The sequence below is a fragment of the Pan troglodytes genome, chromosome 18 (assembly GCF_028858775.2).
Source record: "Pan troglodytes isolate AG18354 chromosome 18, NHGRI_mPanTro3-v2.0_pri, whole genome shotgun sequence".
Classification (NCBI taxonomy): Eukaryota; Metazoa; Chordata; class Mammalia; order Primates; family Hominidae; genus Pan; species Pan troglodytes.
In genome coordinates, this window is record NC_072416.2 from 82,185,543 (window position 1) to 82,201,554 (window position 16,012).

Sequence of the window (16,012 nt, forward strand, 5' to 3'; positions counted from 1 at the left end):
AACTAGCTCTCTAGCTCATTACAAACACCCACTTCCCCTTTCCCCTCTCTCCCTTACCTGCCCACCTTATCTAAAAAAAAGTTCAAATGTTCAACTGAGGCTAGTTTAGATTCTGCGGCCCAACCCCAGCCAATGGGAAAACGGTATAGGAGCAGGACTTGCATCAGGAATAAAGGCTCTTGTACTCCTTTGATCGGGTGTGCTCTGACCAAGAAAAAGCACCCCGCTGCACAAAAGTAAAATTACTTTGCTAAGAATCCTTTCAGTGTTCCATTTTCTTAAGATTTTGAGCGTTATTCCCAACAGAACCCACATGCCCACCAAGAGCAGAGGGCGTAAGTAAATGGCAGGATGCTAACACACAGAGCATGACGTGGCTCTGACAAAGAACCATGCACCTCAACACAGAAGAATCTCAGTCAGAACAATGAACACCACAAGAAGCCAGATAGGGGCCAGGTGCGGTGGCTCGCACCTGTCATCCTAGCACTTTGGGAGGCCGAAGGGGGCAGATCACTTGAGGTCAGGAGTTTGAGACCAGCCTGGCCAACGTGGCAAAATTCCATCTCTACTTAAAATACAAAAATTAGCCGGGCATGGTGATGAGCACCTGTAATCCCAGCTACTCAGGAGGCTGAGGCAGGTAAATCACTGGAATTCGGGAGGCGGAGGCTGCAGTGAGCCAAGATCGTGCCACTGCACTCCAGCCTGAAAGACACAGTGACACTGTGTCTCAAAAGAAAAACAAGCCGGACAGCAGAGAACGTTTCTGTTAATGGATGCGAAGTTCAAGTTACAAGATAAACAATTCTACACCAGGGTTTCTCAGCCTTGACACGATTGATGTCTGGTGTGGGTTAACTCCTGGCAGCCGCCCTGTGTGTTTGGAGTGGGGGTGTTGTGCAGTGTCCCTGGCCGGGACCTACTACATGCCAGTAGCAGCCCCCCTCCCCCAAGTTGTGACAACCCAAACTGTCTCCAGACATGGTCAAATGTTCCCTGGGTGTATAACCAACCCACGCAAACCCCACTCTGTGGTGCTAGAAGGCAGGATGGTGGTTTGGGTAGGGTGGGTGCTACTGACCAGAAAAGGTCATGAAGGGGTTCCCGGGGGCTTGACCATGTCACGTGGGTGCACACATACTTAGAATCTACATACTGTATATGTGACATGCCATATTGGGGTAAGCATTTTTTTTTGGTAGAGATCGGTTCTTACTACATTGCCCAGGCTGGTATCAAACTCCTGACTTCAAGCGACCCTCCTGCTTTGGCCTCCCTAAGTGCTGAGATTACAAGTACGAGCCACCATGCCCAAGAGGGATAAGAATTTTAAATGCAGGAGGGAGCGGTGGCTCACGCCTGTAATCCCAGCACTTTGGGAGGCCAAGGCGTGTGGATCACCTGAGTTCTGGAGTTCGAGACCAGCCTGGCCAACATGGTGAAACCCCGTCCCTATTAAAAGTATAAAAATTAGTCATGTGTGGCGGCAAGCACCTGTAATCCCAGTTACTTGGGTGGCTAAGGCAGGAGAGTCGCTCAAGCCTGGGAGGCAGAGTCTCGCTCTGTCACCCAGAATGGAGTGAAGTGGCGCGAACTTGGCTCGCCGCAACCTCCGCCTCCCGGGCTCAAGCGACTCTCCTGCCTCAGCCTTCCGAGTAGCTGGGATTACAGGCACGCCCAGCTAATTTTTTATATTTTTGGTAGAGACAGGGTTTCACCATGTTGTCCAGGCTGGTCTCATACTCCTGACCTCAAGTGATCCTCCCACCTCGGCCTCGCAAAGTGCTGGGATTACAGGCGTGAGCCACCAAGCCCAGTGCAAGGATTTTTTTAACGCAAAACATACACAGTCAATGCCAAGAGCCCATGAGTCACGTGAACTCATTTCCCTGGGTGGGTCATGGACATTGGTGATTCATGAACAGCCAAGAGAATACTGATGTACAGCCAGGGCTGGGCAGGGAGGCTCTGCTCTGTCCAGACACCCTGGGCGGGGATGCTGCTCTTTCCGGACACACTGGTGGGTTCAGGGTTCTTCCCAGGCTCCTAGGGCTGGTTCCCACCATCACACCCACTCTCTCACTCCTGGTCAAAACCAAACGTGCCAAGGCCTCATTCCTGCCCGCCCTGTAGGGACCCTACGCAGGGAGCTCAGACCAGCTAGGTCTTCCCTCCGCGCCTCACGGCCTTTGCCACTGCTGGTCCCTCTGGCCGGATTTTCTCCTAGTCCAGCCAGCTCCTCTGCACCCTCCTGGGGAGCCCTCCCGAGTGGGCTGGTTTTCTCTCTCACACAGCCCGTGTCCTCATCATGAGCAGGCTTTTCAGTTTGTCTACTCAGCGTCTCTCAACCACACGACAACCACCACCAAGTCTGCCTTGCTCAGGGCTCTGAGCTTGGGCCAGGATCGGAGCCTGCACCGAGCTGAATAAACACTACAGGGCTTACCCACCTACCCGTCCCGTGAACCCACCCAGCAGCCACCAGGCCTCCCTCCACCCAGCCCCGCTCTGTCACTCATGAGTCCTACTCGGTTCAAGTGAGCCAAGCCAAGGAAACAAGCCCAGCACAGCTGTCCTCCCACCCCCAGGACACATTCTGGAAATATAGGAGGGCACAGTGACCTCCTCCCTCCGGCTTCCAGCCCCAGTTGAGCACAGCCCTTCCGCTGACGCGCTGACCTCAGACACCGCGCACCCCTGCTTTCTGGCCCCAGGTTTCCTGACCTACAGGAGGGCTCTGCCAGCAGGGGGGACTCAACCCCTCTGCCTCCTGCACCCCCGCAGCACTTGTGGGGCTCACCCCACACTCTCAGGTCAGCCCTGTAGTCCTGGAGCCCCAGTACCCACAATGGGGACCTCCGTGATGCCCCTTTCCTGTTCCTAAAGGATTACCAGCACCTCAGCCCCATCGCAGGCTCTACCTTCAGGGCACGGCAGATGCCCCGAGGTGGGGAGTCCCCAAACTGCAGCTCTGCGTATAGGGGCACACCTGAGTTCAATATAAGGGAAAAGAGAGTTAGTAGTGCCAGACAGGCTGGTGGGCAGGAGGGTGCCTCCTTTTCTCCCTGTTTGACTCCCCAGTTGGGTTTCTACTCGTGTTTTGTTTTGTTTTTTTGAGACGGAGTCTCGCTCCATCGCCCAGGCTGGAGTACAGTTGCATGATCTTGGCTCACTGCAACCTCCACATCCTGGGTTCAAGGGATTCTGATTCAGCCTCCCAAGTAGCTGGGATTACAGGCCCGCACCACCATGCCCGGCTAATTTTTGTATTTTTAGTAAAGACGGGGTTTCACCATGTTGGCCAGGCTGGTCTTGAACTCCTGACCTCAGGTGACCCACCCGCCTCGGCCTCTTAAATTCCTGGGGTTACAGGCATGAGCCACCGTGCCCAGCCTCTACTGGTTTTATAAGGGGAAGCAGAGCAGGCCTGCTGAGGGCAGGCAGTACCCAGGAGGTGGTGGCAGTGGGCAGTTGCTCGGTGATGGAAGGAGACAGGAAGACGACACAGTGGCCAAAAAGTGGACCCCACCCAGATGCCCATCAAAGGACAGGGGATAAAGCGCAGCTTATCCACACAATGGAATATTATTTGACCACAGATAGGGTGGCTACAACATGGATGAATCTCACCAACAGGGCGGGGGAGGGAAGCCTGTCGTAAAAGGCCACAATAGGATTCCATTCCTAGGAGGTGGCCATCGTAGGCAAATCCAGACAGACAAGAAATACAAGAGCTGCGGGCAGAGGTGGAGAATGGAGAGTGACTGACGGCGATGGGTTTCTTCGAGGGGCAACAGAAAGGTTCTCAATTGACTGTGGTGATGGTTGCACAGCTCTGACTGTACTAAAATCCATTGCACTGCACACTTCAGAAGGGTGAATGGCACGGTATATGCATCCTATCTCAATGAAGATATTTTTTAAAACCACAAAAACCAGCCAGGCACAGTGGCTCACGCCTGTAACCCCAGCACTTTGGGAGGCTGAGGTGGGCAGATCAAAAGGTTAAGAGATCGAGACCAGCCTGGCCAACGTGTTGAAACCTCGTCTCTACTAAAAATACAAAAATTAGCTGGGCGTGGTGACAGGCGCCTGTAATCCCAGCTACTCAAGAGGCTGAGGCAGGAGAATCGCTTGAACCCAGGAGGCGGAGGTTGCAGTGAGCCAAGATCACACCACTGCACTCCAGCCTGGGCAACAGAGCAATATTCTGTCACAAAAACAAACAAACAAACAAACAAACAAACAACAAAAAAAAACACTAGAAGTCCTGGTGTAGCCGCATTGGCTGGGAGTGGACACAACCCCTCTGCTCCTGAGGCCCCTCTCACTGACTGGACAGGCCTGGGGCGGGGGTGCCCCATTGCCAAATGTGTTTGGGCGGGGATGCTGTGTTTGAGTCAGGTCAGAGTTCCTGATGACAGTATGTGACCGTCCCTTTCCTGCAGCCCTCTCCAGCCTTACCCCCTTTTCCCAGCACCTTCAGTTACATTTATTCTCCCCCGCTTCAGATCCTGGCAGCCCCCACCTCTAGCCTGAGCCCCTACTCCCACTCCTTCAATTCCTATCCTTCCCAGCTCTTCATCTCGGCATCCCGTGTCCCTGGAAACGCAGCCCAGGCCTCGTTGCTAGGAGAATCCGGTGAGGGCTGGAGGCAAAGGTGAGGGGCACCCTTTGCAAGCATCGGGGAGGCGGCCCCGGCGTGGGTCTGCTGCACCATATGGCGCTTGGGCACACAGAGGGGTTGTTAAACTCAGTCCAGACAAACAGTTGACAGCAAAATCAGCTCTTCAGATCTTTCAAAATATTGGGCATGCAGGAAGCAATGTGAGAAATCCACAGAAGTGGCTTGCTGAGGCCCTGAAGCAGCACGCCGACTGATTATGAGGAAGAGAAATGGAAATGTTTCAAGATTTTTTTTTTTTTTTCCTAAAAAGGGTTCTCAAAGAAAAGGCAAGATGAAGAACAGAAGCAGAGCTCACTGATGGTCAAGGGAAGAGACGAGCTCAATGGCTACAAAGCTGAGATCCGGTGGTAAACCCTGGACACATCTCCCTGTGGACTTGATTTTACTTTGGAATGGTTTTGTTGGTGCTGGTGGTAGGCAGTGGATAGGTGGTTGTTTTTAGGACATCGAGGCAAATCTTCCCGAAAATAAGCAACGTGGCCAGGCACGGTGGCTCACGCCTATAATCCTAGCACTCTGGGAGGCCGAGGAGGGCAGATCGCTTGAGGTCAGGAGTTCAAGACCAGCCTGGCCAACATAGTGAAACTCCCTCTGTACTAAAAATACCAAAAAAAAATTAGCCAGGCATGGTGGTGCATGCCTGTAGTCCCAGCTACTCAGGAGGCTTGAACCCAGGAGGTGGAGTGCAATGAGCTGAGATCCACTACACTCCAGCCTGGGCAACAAGAATGAGACTCCAACTCAAAAAAAGAAAAATAAAAAGAAAGAAATGGAAGAGCAGTGTCTGCTTCCACCTGCTAGGAGGGCTGAGGGAACCCATGACAGCCCAGAAGCAGAGGACTGAGCCCAGGCCCGCCACCTCCCCTGCCCCCCCTTCCCCGGCCACCTTCCCCCCAGCACTGTGCCACAGAGCCCTCTGCAGGTCTCCCTCCAGCTGTGCCTGGGGCCCGCTCACATCGGTGGCCCACCTATGCTATCCCACCTGTGCTGTCCTCTCTACCTGGGGTGCGCTTCCAGTCACCTGGCTGCTGCCCCTACATCCTTCAAGATCCCTTTCAAACCCCACCACCTTGAGCGGACACCTCTGACTCTGCCCCTCTGCCAGGATTCTACACATGTAGCCCCATCCTCCCTCCCATGATATTCTATTAAATATTCTGTATTTCTGCCCCCTTCCCCTCTCCAATCAGCTCCCTGTACACCTTCCAGCTCCTCTACCCTGTACCCCTCAGGAGGCAGGATCTTTCCTGGGTAAAACTGTCCTGCCAGAGTTAGGTGGGCAGCTTAGGCCTCAGGTCTGATTGCAGTCCTGTGGGGGTTCTGCAGAGGAAGGGACAGGTCCCGGGTCCCCACACTCTACGCGAAACCTAAAAAACATGGTGCTGCTTTTGGCCATCAGTGGGGGCTGGATTCCCAAGTTCAAGGCAATTCCCACTTCCCTGAGCCCAGACACCAACCCACCCTCATGGTCTCGAATGACAGCCTGGGAACCACAGGTGGGCGGCACAGAGCCCACTGTATCCTAGGAGAAGTCCTCAGATGCCTCCCTGACAGAGAAACCAAGGTTTCCCAAGGGAGCAGAGAGTCACCCATAGCCTCTGCAAACGCCACAGGCTTCAACACAGATGCTAAAATTACCTGAAACCCGAAGCAGATGGTGGGGAAGACACTGAACACAGAGGTCCAGGAGGCAGGGCTGTAAACAGACAAGAACAGGAGTTTATTAAAGAAGGGTCACACCTAGAACAACCTGCGGCTGCAATGGTGAATTTTAAAGGATGCTGGGAAAATGTAACAGAGCATGGCTGTAAGATGTATTTTTAATGACTGTGTCCGTGACCAGGCTTTTGGAAATGGGAAAGGATGCTGGCTAAATGCTGCACTTTCTAAATACGTCTTTGCTGACATTTGGTAACATGACATTTTACATGTGGGCAGAATTTGGGCAGGGAAACCGCGATAGGAACTCCCAACTTCCCTCTTGAAGGCTGCTGGCTCCCAGTGCGGTTTGGTAATTGGCGGGGGCGGGGGCACCCAGAGCATCCGCCCAGTGATCCCAAATAGCACAAGGATGGTTTGAGCTCTGTCCAAGCCACCTAAGAGGACAGAGGTCTGCATGGGGAGAACCTCCAGGTCCAGCCTCTTGGGATCCCCGCCTGGTTCACAGCTTCCTTTGACAGGCTTTTCAGGTGTAATTATTGAAAGTAAGATGAAGTCATGGTGGATTAGGGTGAGCCTGAATCCAATGCCTGCTGCCCTTATTGGAAGGGAAAACACACAGAGAGAACATGGTGTGAGGATGAAGGCCAAGACCCAGTGATGCGTCTATCAGCCAAGGAACACAGATCGCCGCGGCCCCCAGAAGCGGGAAGAGGCAAGAAAGATCTGCCCCTGGAGTCTTCGGAGGGAGCATGGCCTGAACACACTTTGATTCTGGACTTCCAGGCACCAGAAGTGAGAGAAATTTCTGTTATTTTAAGCCACCGAGTAGGTGGTCACTTGTCACAGCAGCCCTCGGACACTCACATATCCTAACTTATCACCTCCTGTTTTTACTAGGGCCTCCTATCCCCTCGACCTGCCCGTGCTAGAGTACCACTGGCTCAGTGTACAGATCTCAGCACCCATAGCCTTGAATGCCATGTCTGGGCCAACGTCAGCCACGTTTCTCCTGCCAGCCCGGACCTCTCTGAACTTCAGACACACAGACCTGCCCAGCTGCTTGACTTCCCTCTTAGATGTCTCCAGGTCGGCTCTACCTTGACTGTTCCAGGCTGAGCTGCTCCCAGGGACCCGCCCTGCTCAGTCCTCTCTAATCGAGGAAACAGCATCTCCATCCTTCCCATTGTTCAAGCTGAGAGCTCCAAGTTACCTTGACTTTCTTCTCTCTCTTACTCACCTTCCAACCCACCAGCAGCACTGGCCACAGAATTCACAGGGCCAGGTGCAGGAGGAATATGTGGGAACCCTTGCTGGACAGTCATTAAGGATTTTAAGACAGCGACATCAGAAGGGTACACTGAGCCTGGGGCCTGGGCGACTGTAGGGGTCGCACACCCACGAGCCAGCCCTGCCACTGGGAAATCCGATCTCAAGCATATCCAGTCTGACTATTCCTCATTGCCTCCTCTGAAGTCACCAGGTCTGGGACCTGGGATCTAGGCAGAGGCCTCCCACTTGGTCTCTGTTGCTGCCCCTGGCTCCCAAGGACCACAGAACAGAATAAAAACGGTGAGCCTTTTTATTAATTTTTTTCTTTTTTGAGACAGAGTCTTGCTCTGTTGCCCAGGCTGGAGTGCAGTGGTATCATCTCGGCTCACTGCAACCTCTGCCTCCCGGTTCAAGCAATTCTCCTGCCTCAGCCTCCTGAATAGCTGGGATTACAGATGCCCACCATCACACCTGGCTAAATTTTGTATTTTTACGTAGAGAAAGGGTTTCACCATGTTGGCAAGGTTGGTTTTGAACTCCTCACCTCAAGTGATCCACCTGCCTCAGCCTCCCAAAGTGCTGGGATCACAACTATGAGCCACCACACCCTACCTAGAGTGACCTTTTCTAAAAACAGATCCTGTCACATCGCTGCTGTACTCAAAACACTGCCAAGTCTCCCAACTCATCCAGAGCAAAACCAAACTCCTCACCATGGCTCTGAATCCCTGTACGACATCCCCGCCCATGCTCTCTGCCCCTGTTCCAGCTGGCTTGGCCACACCGGTCTCCTCACTGTTCCCCTGCCCCGGTACATGCAGCTGGCTGGCTGCCAGATTCTGTACCTCCACACTGTGGGGACAAGTCTGCAATAGCCTATGACCCCTAGGCCGCCGCAGCCTTTGGCGGTTCTGCGTCCCTTGGCCTGTCCCGGTCATCACTAGCCACGGCCAGGTCCCTGCAGCAGAAGGAGAGTGGCCCTCCCTTGCCTTCACCGCATCAGAGACGGAAAGAACTGGAAGGAAGGAGCCCAGGCTCTGCAGTGAGCCACGAGAGGCTCCTCCTCCGAGACTCCCCTCGCAGACTCCCCTGCCGCGCCTCCCCGCCGGGGCTGCCGGAAGCTGTTCCCTCAGACTTACCTCAGTGAAGGATGGGACTCACGCACGAGGCCCTGGGGCCAGAGGTAGTACTGCACGGTGATGACCAGGGCCAGGTAACAGGCAGCCAGAGTGCCTAGGATGCTAACACAGTGACCGTGTGAGGGGCTGCGCAGTGGGTGACATGTGCGGTTGATGCACGGGGACAGTAGTGGGATCTGAATCCCAGCTCCGCCCTTGACAATGAGGTGCTGCCCAAGCTGTCCACCTCTGCCTCACCGTCCTCATCTGTACAGGGGGCATATGGGGCAGGGCTGCTTTGGGGTCAAGGGGTCAGATGTAGACTTGTTTTGTTGTTGTTGTTTTTTGAGACGGAGTCTCGCTCTGTTGCCCAGGCTGGAGTGCAGTGGCGCAATCTTGGCTCACTGCAAACTCTGCCTCCCGGGTTCAAGCAATTCTCCTGCCTCAGCCTCCCGAATAGCTGGGATTACAGGTGTCCGCCCCCACGCCTCGCTAATTTTTGTACCTTTAGTAGAGACAGGGTTTCACCGTGTTGGTCAGGCTGGTTTTGAACTGCTGACCTCGTGATCTGCCTGCCTTGGCCTCCCAAAGTGCTGGAATTACAGGTGTGATGCCCAGCCCAAAAGTGTAGAATTCTTAATGGCACCCGGCGCCCTTCGGGATGGCAGCTGTAATATTGTTTCCTTCCCACCAGCAAAAGCTAATCAGCCACTCAGCCTGATGCCTAAGGCAGGACGCCAGCAGGCTCACTCACACTTGAGAGGGGACAAGCCGCCCCCTGGCTTGGTCTGAGTGGCACGAGAGCCTTTCAGGGCGGAGGCCTGAGGGAGGCTCGGGTTTGCTGCCTGCTGTTTCTATACAATGTCTATTGTTCATACACAACAGGAAAAAGGCAGGGAGCAGAGGGAGATGGATACTGTTGCCAAGCTTTATTTCTTCAAAAGTATACAAACCCTTAGCCACAAAAAAACAACCTGTGTGTGTGTGCACACATGTGCGTGCATGGGCACGAGGGCATGCGGGGGTGGGGGTGCATGTGTGGGTGGGTGTGCATGGGCACGAGGGCACGCGGGGGTGGGGGTGCATGTGTGGGTGGGGGTGCATGGGTGGGTGTGGGTAGGAGGGTGTGCATGTGTGGGTGTGGGTAGGTGTGTGTTGTGGGGAGGCGTCTCTCTCTCTCTGCAGCCATGTGCAAAAAATCCAACAATGAAATAAACTGAGTAGCACTGACGTTGTTACAGGTCATTTTCTTCTTTAGGCTCATCTGTGTTTTGCATCATGCATACATTTTACTTGTATAATTTTTTTTTCGTTTTCCCCTTCTCCAAATGTGAAGGCCAATTCCCCAGCTCCTCTGACCCCAGATGGACAGAAACCCTGACACAAACACTCAGCAAGGTAGGGGCCCCCACCGGGCAGCATCCCCAGCCCTTACCTTGTGTATTTCTGGAAGGCGATCTCCCGCGGGGCAGACAGGGGCAGGATGACCAGCACGGAGAGCAGGGGGAGGGTGAAGCGCTGGTCTGCGTACCACGGCTGCGGGGCGGGCGGGGAGCCAGACAGGAGGGAGTCACACACTGCCAGAGACACGGGGAGAGCTGAGCCACAGAGTACAAATGCCGTGAGTTCTCGGCTCCCACCTGGCCCTTCAACCCTGGCTGGGGTTGGACATCCACCCTCAGCCAGCCCCAGGAGCCCAGGGATCAGATGACAAGTGAGATGGAGACAGGTCACGTGCCCCACGCAGGAACAAACCCTGACACATGAATTCATTCAACAAACATTTGCTGGGCTCCTTCCCCAAGCCCAGCACTGCTCTAAGGCCCAAGATGAGGCGATGACCAGACAAGCCATCTGCCCTCGTGCCCCTTACATTCTGGTGAAAGACTCTTTTGGTTTCGCTCGGGAACTCAATAGTATCTGGGGTCAAATGGGGGCCTGAAGCCGATTTTTGGCCACCGTGCCGTCAGCAACAGGCTGCTGTGCATCAGCATTGTGGGTCCTCATGGTTGCAGCAGAACACATGACCCCAAATGCACTGGCTCAAAACCACTTTATTACAAGTCATGGATTGTAGGTAGAGAGTTAGTACAGGGCCGGGCCGGCCAATCCTCCTCCATATAGGATTGGCTGAGGTTGCTTGGGGGTCTCTGGCTGGCAGTGGGGCTGGTCTGGAGGGACCCTGATGGCTCCCCCCAACACCTAGTGCCTAGTGGGTACACCTGGGCCTTCCTTGCAGTGTGGGAGTCTCTCCACATGGGCCACCTAGCAGGCACCTCCAACTTCTTCCATGGCAGCTGGGGGATCCCAGAGACTGAGGCAGAAGCTGCCTGTCCTCTTAAAGGCCAGACCCAGAATGGGCAGTGTCTCATTTGCCACACATTGCTGGACAAAGCCATCCAGGCACACCTAATTCAAAGGCAAGGGACACAAGCTCCACTAACCTCTCCATGGAAAGAACATCAAAGAATGTGGGGCCATTTTTATTCTGCCACAGTGGGATGAATCATTTGGAACCCATCTAAGAGGCAAGACAGATGGGGGAGGGGAAAGCACAGGAGAGTGGGAGGGTGGTTGGAGGTGGGAGCCACTGGGAACCACCTGGGTGGGTGAGGTGGCCCCTGCAACCACTGGAGATGGGAGGCCGAGGAGCTTCAGATGTCTTCACTCCTTCGGTGGGTTGTTGGCCCTGAGGTGTCTTAAGTGCTTCTTTGTTCTCACTCAACAAGGGGAGCCATGTGAAAAAATGAATGCATGTGAGAATAGCTCAAGTGTACGAAATGATGAAGGGGAAAGTTCCAAAAGCAGGTGGTCACAGCAGCATCCACGTGGGAAGGCCGAGATGCCAAGGGACTGCACATGCCCCAGGACTGCACCGAGATCGTGGGGGAGTTTTAGACCTCCAGGTGGCGTGGGATGGGGCAGGCCCTTTGTCTGCCTCTGGACCTCCCATAGCCAGGATCCTCGGGGCCAACAGCAGGACTGTACCAGCTCCTTCCTAAACCCAGCGTTCCCGGGTGCTTGAGATCTTTGGCACCAAAGACATGGCCAATTGTACCTCGTGCCATGACTCCCCCAAGCACTCCAACCTCTATCTAGCACTCCCTCTCAGAAGCTTGGCCTTCCCTACAGAGAGGCATCCCCAAATATCTAACCAGATATACACAAGAACGCTCTCTCCACCACAGTCAATCCACCCAGACCTGGGGTGGCCCGTATCCTCATCTGTCCTCTGACTAGTCAGGGGACTCCGCTCCCAGTGAGGCTCAGAATCCTTCTTAACACAGCAGCACTACCAGTTCAGTGGAGTTGAAACTGCAGACGAACTCTACTTGCCACTGTGGGGGAGCAGGACGTTTTTGTGCCCACTTACCCATTAAGAGGTTCAGATACGCCAATCTCACTTCTTTTTGGTGTAAGGTAGTGTTTACCAAGACACAGCAGCCTTCGATCTCAATACCCCCCAGTCAGGGGCCTTTTGCTTCATGGGTCAAGAGACACACAGACCACACACATGGCAAAATGGTAGACTAAATTTTACCCTATCAACAATCACATTCCAATTAAAAGTCTAAACATTCCAATCAGAAGTCTGGGACTGTCAAGTTGGATTAAAAAGCAAGACCCGACCATATGCTGCCTACAAGAAATGCATTTTAAAATCCCAAGTCATTGTCAGGCTGGTGTTGCAAAAAGGACATATAAACACATTAAAAAAAAAAAATCCAAGTCATAGTTAGATTCTAAGTAAAAGAATGAGAAGACAACTTCTATACAAACACTAGTCTTAAGGATGCTAGAGTGGCTCTATTAATGGTAGAGAAGACAGATTTAATGCCACACATAAAGAATACTTCATAATAAAAGGATATACCTAGAGTTTCAAAGACCATGAAGCATGAAGCTTGACAGAATAGGCTAATCTGCAATCGCAGCTGGCGATTTTAACATCCTTCTCTTAGGAATAGAATAACTAGACCTAAAGATTAATATGGTTGCAATGACGATCTGAACACAGCTGTTGACTGCCTTGACCTAATGGACACTGCCAGCACACTGTACCCAGCAACTGCAGAGTACACATTCTCTGAAGAGCACACAAAATGTTCTCCAAGACAGACCATGTGCTGGACTACAGAGCCAGTCTCAGTGGATCTCAAAAGACAGAAATGATACAGACTCCCTGACCATGATGCAAATTAAGGTTGAAACCGTGAAGGAATCTAAAAAACTCCCCAATAATTGGCAATTAAACACCACAATTCTAAACATCTCACGAGTCAAAGAAACCACAGTGAAAAGGAGCGAATATTTTAAATTTTCCACTCATGAGAAATGAGTCCAGTGAAAATGAAAATAGGACATATGAAAATTGGCAAGATGCAGCTAAAGCAGTGCTTAGAGGGAAAGTCTTAGTCAGGAACTCGAGGCCAAGGTTGGTGAGGGCTCAGAGCCACAGCCATTCCAAAGCTAAAGGTGTTACTGGTTCACTCTCAGAAGGAGCTGCTTGCTGTTGGCTCCATTTGCTCATCTGTGAAATGAGTTATCTCCACTGGATATCCTAATTGCAGCCACAACCCCTCTCATGCACCTGTTTGCCCATGACTGTCACCCACCTGGTGACTATCCATTCGGAGCCTCCCTTCCCTACCATGTTAGGAACAAGAGTGTGGTTGCAGCCTCTGCTGTCCCTCAGGGCCCAGGCCAGGGCCCCACGTCCTGCTCAACTGGAAACTCCAAGAGGTCATTAGAGGTCGAGCACCCTGGGCCACCCCGAGTCCCATGAAGGTACTTACGCTTCTCCAACTGGTCCCCGATCACCCTGAGGAAGGCCACGGAGATCATGAGCAGGTTGAGGAGGAAGCAGGCCTCACACAGCTTCCCAATGGCAGGGCCACACAGCCCCCTGACCACACCCTGGTAGGTGGCCTGGCCACTGACAGCAGCAGCATAGCCCAGGATGACCAGCCCGCTGATCAGGAAGACCAAGGAGACCTGCGGAGCAGGAGCAGGACCTGGAACTGGGGTGTGCCCACAGCCCACCCACCCCCAGCCAGCCACCCCTCGGGCACACTCTCCACATGGCTTCTCATCCACAGAGGCCAGGGCTGCTGCCAGCATGGGGTTGGCAGTCTACCAGCTATGTCACTGCACACACCCCCACCCCACCCCACCTATCCTGAAATCAGAGCTGCAGTGCAGGCCGATTCTGGCAGGCTCACTGGCTCTAGGCTGTGAACCTGGGAATCTGACACCATCCTGCCCCAGTGGGATAAATGAGACATCAGAAACCCAGTGTTTAAGCTACTCTCCTGAAATCGCCTGGGCTGTGGGTGGAGAGGCAGTAGGCGTGGTGGCTTGGAACCCGAGGTGGAGCGGGCACAGCCGGGCTCAGGTTCTAACCACTGCTCACCTGCTGTGTGGCATGAAGCAGGATGGCAACCTCTGCTTTTCCATCTGTGAAATGGGGGTGGCATCGCCCCCTTGCAGGGGTGCTATGACACGTCAGGACTGAACAAGGTCTGCGACATACTCGGCTCAGCGTGTGAGTGCTCAAGAAATGGTGTTTCGGCTGGGCACAGTGGCTCATGCCTGTAATCCCAGCACTTCTGGAGACCAAGGTAGGCGGATCACCTGAGGTCAGGAGTTTGAGACCAGCCTGGCCAACATGGAGAAACCCTGTCCCTACTAAAAATACAAAAATTAACCAAGCATGGTGGCAGGTGCCTGTAGTCCCAGCTACTCATGAGGCTGAGGCAGCAAAATCTCTTGAACCTGGGAGGCGGAGGTTGCAGTGAGCCAAAATTGTACCTCTGTACTCCAGCCTGGGGGATACAGAGAGACTGCCTCCAAAAAAATAAAAGAGAGAGAGAGAGAAAAGAAAAGATCCCTCTATTTCAGCTTAAATTTTTTTTTTTTTTTTTTTTTTTTGGAGACGGAGTCTAGCTCTGTCACCCAGGCTGGAGTGCCATGGCACGACCTCGGCTCATTGCAACCTCCAGCTGCTAGGTCCAAAGAATTCTCCTGCCTCAACCTCCCAAGTATCTGGGACTACAGGCACACACCACCACACCCAGCTAATTGTTTTTTGTATTTTTAAATCTTTTTCCAAAATGTATTATAAAAAATTTTCAGGCCAGGTGCTATGGCTCACGCCTGTAATCCCAGCACTTTGGGAGGCCAAGGCGGGAGGATCACCTGAGGTCGGGAGTTTGAGACCAGCCTGGCCAACATGATGAAACCCCATCTCTACTAAAAACACAAAAATTAGCCAGGCATGGTGGCACATGCCTGTAATTCCAGCTACTTGGGAGGCTGAGGCAGGAGAATCACTTGAACCCAAGAGGCGGAAGTTGCAGTAAGCTGAGATCGTGCCACTGCACTCCAGCCTGGGCCCCAGAGCGAGACTCCCTCTCAAAAAAAAAAAAAAAAAAAAAAAATTCAGATGTACAGCAAAGTTGCAAGAATGTTACAGTGAACACCCCTGTGGGCAGCCACCCGACTCCCCCATGACAGGTTGCTATACTTGCTTTGACTTCTCTACCCTTCCACCCATGCCTCTGTGCGGCCATCCATCCAACCCTTCCACCCATGCCTCTGTGCGGCCATCCATCCATCCCTTCCACCCATGCCTCTGTGCGGCCATCCATCCAACCCTTCCACCCATGCCTCTGTGCGGCCATCCATCCATCCCTTCCACCCGTGCCTCTGTGCGGCCATCCATCCAACCCTTCCACCCGTGCCTCTGTGCGGCCATCCATCCAACCCTTCCACCCGTGCCTCTGTGCGGCCATCCATCCAACCCTTCCACCCGTGCCTCTGTGCGGCCATCCATCCAACCCTTCCACCCGTGCCTCTGTGCGGCCATCCATCCAACCCTTCCACCCGTGCCTCTGTGCGGCCATCCATCCAACCCTTCCACCCGTGCCTCTGTGCGGCCATCCATCCAACCCTTCCACCCGTGCCTCTGTGCGGCCATCCATCCAACCCTTCCACCCGTGCCTCTGTGCGGCCATCCATCCAACCCTTCCACCCGTGCCTCTGTGCGGCCATCCATCCAACCCTTCCACCCGTGCCTCTGTGCGGCCATCCATCCAACCCTTCCACCCGTGCCTCTGTGCGGCCATCCATCCAACCCTTCCACCCGTGCCTCTGTGCGGCCATCCATCCAACCCTTCCACCCGTGCCTCTGTGCGGCCATCCATCCAACCCTTCCACCCGTGCCTCTGTGCGGCCATCCATCCAACCCTTCCACCCGTGCCTCTGTGCGGCC

General features: G+C 53.7%; 1 protein-coding gene across 6 annotated transcripts in view; it reads right to left on the reverse strand.

The window, feature by feature from the left end:
* The window catches only part of SLC38A8 (solute carrier family 38 member 8), a 35,930-nt gene that overhangs the window by 13,496 nt on the left and 6,422 nt on the right, over positions 1-16,012 (reverse strand). For 5 of the 6 annotated variants that reach the window (XR_010152655.1, XM_016930263.4, XM_063797872.1 and 2 more), the window contains exons 4-7: positions 13,536-13,734; positions 10,175-10,316; positions 8,761-8,862; positions 6,329-6,386 (exon numbers count right to left, since the gene is read on the reverse strand). Coding sequence is in view for 5 of the 6 variants with exons in the window: in XM_016930263.4 (XP_016785752.1) it covers positions 6,329-6,386; positions 8,761-8,862; positions 10,175-10,316; positions 13,536-13,734 (501 nt within the window). In the remaining variant the exon portion in view is untranslated. Of the gene's footprint in view, positions 1-6,328; positions 6,387-8,760; positions 8,863-10,174; positions 10,338-13,535; positions 13,735-16,012 lie in introns of all 6 variants that reach the window. The other variant, XM_063797871.1, reaches the window with a different exon arrangement.